Source organism: Oncorhynchus keta, unplaced genomic scaffold (genome assembly GCF_023373465.1).
Source record: "Oncorhynchus keta strain PuntledgeMale-10-30-2019 unplaced genomic scaffold, Oket_V2 Un_contig_8889_pilon_pilon, whole genome shotgun sequence".
In the NCBI taxonomy this organism is placed as follows: Eukaryota; Metazoa; Chordata; class Actinopteri; order Salmoniformes; family Salmonidae; genus Oncorhynchus; species Oncorhynchus keta.
This window is the reverse complement of record NW_026290289.1, coordinates 34615-40723: the sequence shown is the minus strand read 5'-3', so window position 1 is coordinate 40723 and position 6109 is coordinate 34615. Positions and strand designations below refer to the sequence as shown.

General features: G+C 46.5%; 1 protein-coding gene across 1 annotated transcript; it reads left to right on the top strand.

Annotated features, from left to right (window-relative positions):
• The first annotated feature begins 594 nt into the window (after positions 1 to 594).
• On the top strand, positions 595 to 5884 carry LOC127926994 (pseudouridylate synthase PUS7L-like). The gene is made up of 10 exons (XM_052512611.1): positions 595 to 889; positions 988 to 1891; positions 2295 to 2454; positions 3134 to 3245; positions 3532 to 3630; positions 3754 to 3835; positions 4180 to 4342; positions 4497 to 4623; positions 4825 to 4878; positions 5090 to 5884. The coding sequence occupies exons 2-10, from the start codon at positions 1003 to 1005 to the stop codon at positions 5882 to 5884; spliced, it is 2481 nt and encodes an 826-aa protein (XP_052368571.1). The 5' UTR covers positions 595 to 889; positions 988 to 1002.
• The last annotated feature ends 225 nt before the right edge of the window (positions 5885 to 6109 follow it).

Genomic DNA, 6109 nt, shown 5'->3' with positions numbered 1-6109 from the left:
AGTATCAGAACTACTATGCAAGCTTAGTGACCACTGAGAGGTGTGAGCTTACTGAATAAAGCATTGCTCTCTGAATAGAGTTGGCAGTGAAGGGGGGAATAGTAGGCCAAATCTTCATTTCCCATCACGTTGTAATCCCACTCATTGGCAGCGGTGGTAAGGGTCAACCTTTGGCCTGGCACATAAAAGATTACAATGAATAAGTCATGTTGGCTGGCTGCAGATCAGCTGATGTCAGATGATACAAATTAAAGGCATACCTGCTACATGCCTAATCTCTAATAAACCTTTGTAGTAATGTAGATCTCAATTAATGAAAATGTCTTTCCAGTTATCTCAGAACATTATTTTACCATGACTCGCATCAGTTAGATACATAGTAGCCTGTTCATACAGTTCAGCAAATCAGAAATGACCTTTTAAATGCAAATTGTTTGTCAAAACATACTAATGATTTACTTATGGTGTATCTATCTCTCTAGTCTATACTGTGCAATATAATTATTAACAGGTGATTAGTCATCAGAAGACCAGAACAGGAGTTTGAGATAAATAAAAGAGCACTTTCCCTTTAAGAACTTTTCGTCACATGACATGATGCGGAAGAATTACAATCTCATGCTACAGTTGCACATGTGTTTGTGTATTAGACATTTATTGCTAGAAATATGTCGTTTTAGGACATTTATTATTGCATTAATTTATAATTAGATGATATAAGTGAAATGACAAATTGCTTAAAGACTACGATTTCTGCTGTTGGTTGAGCTTGGTAAACAGTAACGTATTTGAACAGTGCTAGCTAGCTACAATGTTATAGTGTGTTATGGTGTCACATTGATTCATTTAGCACATGAAACATTTGTAGCACTGACACGTCACATAACTGGTAAGACCATGGCTTAATACATGGCTTCTGATGATCAATTCATTGATTTTTACATAACTTGGGGTATAATATTGGTTTGATCCCTTTCTTTGCGACAGGACAGTCAATCTACCATGACTATGACGGAGGAAGCACCGAGTGTCCCTGAGTGCTACATCTCAGAACATGAAGGGTTCTATGGAACCATCAAGAACTTCAGCAGAGACTTTGTAGTCACAGAGATAGACATCCATGGCCAGATGGTCACTAAACCCAGTGTAGCTGATGTTTCTCAATCATCCATCATTACTGAGGCATGTCCAGGTGCCAAGTCTGAAGGAAAGACAAATATTATTAGCCCAAAACATCAACACATCCTCAAAGAAGAGAATTCAGAACCTGGACCCAGTCAGAATGGAGACATCGCATCCACTGCCAGCCAAGACTGTTTTGACCTGAGCATAATACTGGGTCAGGCTGTCTGTGAAGAGCTAGAGCAGTTCACTGCTTTATTGAGAGAGATGTCATCAAGTCCCAATGATGGCGTTGAGAAGAAGCTGGCCAACCAAGAATCATCCAATGGCAGTGAGAAGAAGATGGCCAATCAAGAGTTATCCCTGGGTTCATTCCCAGACAAACACCAAAGAGCTAATGTCCACCGCGCTGTCCGACACAGCTTTCCCTTCCTGTTGACAGTAACCAACCAATCAGAGATCAGGGTTAAGGAGGACCCTGACTTTAAGCTCCTATCAGGTTTGGTCTCCGAGGAGGAGGCCGAAGACTTTATCAGGTTCATCGACACCAAGATGCCTAATTCTGTGTACACATTCAGGAGTGATGACAGTAAGGAGCACAGGACGGCAGTGCACCACTTCCTCAGTAGACGGTTTGGTAAACTGGTGGAGACCAAGAGCTTCAGTGACCAGCAGCAGAAGACTACGGCCATTACGGTCCGGTTGAGAGAAAAAGGGAAACCCAGGAAGAGGACGGCTGATGACAGTAAAGAGGAAGAGGTCTATACAGGTGAGAGGTCTATAGAGAACCTGTTTCTCTTCTATATCTCTCTCCTATTTCTCTCTCCCAGTTTACTCCCTCTCCTATTTCTCTCTCCTACTTGATGTTTTTCTCTTATGATTCTGTATGTACAGCAAGAAAAATGTTATTAGCCCAAGTAAGCATTTATATAGCTGCTTTAAACTGTACGTGACAAAAAAAAAACATATCCTTGGATTTATCCTTCCCAAATCCTGAACATGGACCCCAGAAAACTGACCTTAAACCCGTGTCTAAGACGAACCTCAACCCACTCATAACACTCTATTCCCCTGGCCATACTTGCATACTGCTTAGAATGAAGCAATGTGTTGGGCATGTATTCTATGAAGTTAGTGTGGATACTATTAGCATGGGTTTCCCTCCCCTGCAGCGTTCACTCTGAGGAAGGAGAACCTAGAGACTCTGGAGGCTATCAGCTACATGGCAGCTGTCCTGGGGGTGCTGCCCTCTGACTTCACCTACGCTGGCATCAAGGACAAGAGGGCCATCACCTACCAGTCCATGGTGGTCAAGAAGATCTCACCACAACGGTAGATACAGTACAGTTGTTAGATAGAATGTGTTGCTGTTTCCATTCAAAGTCCTTGGCTTAGCCTATGTGCTGTGGTCAACTCCCCTAGACTACAAACAGAGAGCTGACAAAAGCACTAACAGACTGGATCACCAGGCTATCCTTGGCTATGGTTTGATGATGATGATGATGAATATTTACAAAGTGCTACATTCTATTGGGGGCAAACTCAACTCATCCATCACCACCACATTCATGCATTTCTAACATGCTAGTCCAGTGAGTTCACTGTCCACTGACCGGTCAGGCTAGTGCTGATGGGAGGGCTGTGTGTTGTCAGGCTGAGAGAGAAGACCAGTGAGTTCACTGTCCACTGACCGGTCAGACTAGTGCTGATGGGAGGGCTGTGTGTTGTCAGGCTGAGAGAGAAGACCAGTGAGTTCACTGTCCACTGACCGGTCAGACTAGTGCTGATGGGAGGGCTGTGTGTTGTCAGGCTGAGAGAGAAGACCAGTGAGTTCACTGTCCACTGACCGGTCAGACTAGTGCTGATGGGAGGGCTGTGTGTTGTCAGGCTGAGTTCACTGTCCACTGAGAAGACTAGTGCTGATGGGAGGGCTGAGTTTTCACTGAGAAGAGGGGGGAGGGCTGGTCCTCTCCTCCGTCCGCTCCGTCTCTGAGCCTCTTCATCTGGGTAGACTCCAGGGGAACCACTTTGACCTGGTGGTACGGGATCTGAGGCCACACCAGGGTCATGGCACACTGATGGAGCTGGACTCACTGGTGCAGGAGGCTGTGGAGAACGTAAAGGTGAGACACTCCTATTCTGTGGCCTCCATTCAACCCTGGTCCTGGAGAGATGCAGGGTTTTGTCCAGCCCAGCACTGAAGCACTCAATGTAACTAATCAACCTAATCACCAAGCGCTTGATTGGCTGAATAAAAACATCAGACCCTGTTGGCCCCCAGACCCAAACTTGGAAACAAATGTAGATTTCTCTGTGCACTTTAATAGTCATTTCCACTGCACTGTGTGTAATTGAGGAGAGTTGTTCTCTGATCTGTAGTGAGAAGTAATTAAATGTCAATTCTTTTAGGTCAAGGGGTTTGTGAACTACTATGGACCTCAGAGGTTTGGGACTGGACAGAGTGTTCAGTCTGACCGCGTCGGACTGGCCCTGCTCAAAGAGGAAATGGTACAGTTACATCTTCTGTGGTCTTATATTACAAGAAACTGAAAACAGTGGATGTCAATGTTTCTATTTGTTCTGTCTGACTCGTGGTGTGGGTTGGACTGGGTTGTCTTTCATGTGTCTCAGGTGGCAGCTGTCCGTCTGTTTTTCACACCAGAAGAGGGTGATGATCCTCAGAGCGTTGCCAAGAGACACTTCCTCCAGACTGGTGAGAAATTCCTGCTTACACTAGTCACCATTTCCTGTTTACCATGTTCTCTGTTTATATGGACCCCTTTTTCAGATTAAAAAATGTTCACCTTTATTGAACCAGGTAGGCCAGTTGAGAACAAGTTCTCATTTACAACTGCGACCTGGCCAAGATAAAGCAAAGCAGTGTGACACAAACAACAACACAGAGTTACACAAGGAATAAACAAACATACAGTCAATAATACAGTAGGATTTTTCTTTTTATGTTTTTCATTTTCTACTCTTCTCCATTCTGACCCTGTTCCTCCACCCCTCTCCTCCACCCCTCTCCTCCACCCCTCTCCTCCCCCACCTCCTCAGATAATGCCAAGGAGGCCCTGTCTCTGATGCCCATGTCCAAGGCCAGAGAGAGGATGATGCTGAGGGCCCTACATCGCTATGGGACGGGCCCAGAGGGCTGCACCCGTGCCTGGCTCAGCCTACCCCATGGGATGAGGGTCTTCTACCCCCACGCATACTGCAGGTCTGGGATTCATATCACCTGTTTAACTGATTTAAATATTCTGAATCCTTTATGGTTCTATTTTGTATTCCTACTTTCATTTGTATTTCCTTCTTCCTCTTCACTCACTTTGTTTGAAGTATACTATATCAATAAAGATTGTTTTGATTTGCAGCCGGGTCTGGAACGAGGCGGCTGCACACAGGCTGACCACGCTGGGCCACAGGGCCAGGCAGGGAGATCTGGTCTGGAAGCAGAGGAGAGAGGAGGGGATAGAGGCGGGAGAAACCAGCTTACCTCAGGTAGTTCAGTTCCAGGATGACTTAATAACGGAGTCAAATAAACAGTCAAAGTCACTTGTGTAAATCATTTTTAATCGGTGCTAGAGAGTTGGCCTCTCGGCTCTATCTTTGAGTGTGACACCCAGTGATACTCGCTCACTGAGATTGAACCAGTCATAAAGATGGTACTGAGATGGACCTTTGCACTCTCTATTCCCCCAGATTCATGTTGTTACTGCTGCAGAGGAGGAGGAGGAAGTCTACTCACTAGGACAGGTATGTACACACACACACACACACCTGTCCACTCCCCTGTTCGACAGTACCTTGTACCATTTTAACTATTAATCTACTCTGCAAACATGAGTGTGTTGTCTGAGTGTGTTGCCGAGCCCGTTGAAACCTACATCCACAAAACACTACACAAATCAAATGGCTTATGATTCTATTGAATCCATTGTTCACTTCTGCTGTGCTCTTCCATCAGGTGGTTCTTCCCATGCTTGGCAACAGTGTGAAGTACCCAGAGAACCCTGTAGGGGGCTGGTACCAGGAGAGACTGGCGAGGGATGGACTACAGAGCTGTCGTTTCAGAGTCACTCCTCTCAAACTGAACCTCCCTGGCTGCTACCGCCCCTTACTGGCCATCCCACATAGCCTGACCTACAGGCTGGAGCAGGGCCAGAGAGCTGGGGAGAGGCAACAGGAGTGGAATGGAAAGTCACAGGCTAGTGGAGTGGTAACACAGTACCCTGACACAGATACAACTAGACCTGGAGGTCTGGAGAGACAGAGAGGAGGGGAGTCAACGGTGCAGTACCCTGACACAGATACAACTAGACCTGGAGGTCTGGAGAGACAGAGAGGAGGGGAGTCAACGGTGCAGTACCCTGACACAGATACAACTAGACCTGGAGGTCTGGAGAGACAGAGAGGAGGGGAGTCAACGGTGCAGTACCCTGACACAGATACAACTAGACCTGGAGGTCTGGAGAGACAGAGAGGAGGGGAGTCAACGGTGCAGTACCCTGACACAGACACAACTAGACCTGGAGGTCTGGAGAGACAGAGAGGAGGGGAGTCAACGGTGCAGTACCCTGACACAGATACAACTAGACCTGGAGGTCTGGACAGGCAGAGAGGAGGGGAGAGCGTGCAGGGTAATGGAGAGGGGGAGTCAACGGTGAAGTACCCTGACACAGACGCAACTAGTTTGACCTTGAACTTTGAGGAGGAGTCTTCCTGCAGTACCACCATCTGCCTCAGAGGTCATGAAATGTGACCCTTAAACTGGAGTCTCAGATGTTGTCTGGACAGGCAGAGTGGACAGTATTTTGTTTAATATTGTACTTTGTACACAGATACAACTATGGCCTCTTGTGTACATGTAGGGATACTGCTACACAGTATTGTGTTTTGGGGAGACAGAGATGGCCTCTTGTGATACATGACCTGGAGGTCTGGGAGACAGTATTGGGGAGTCAACGTTTGTGACACAGATATGGCC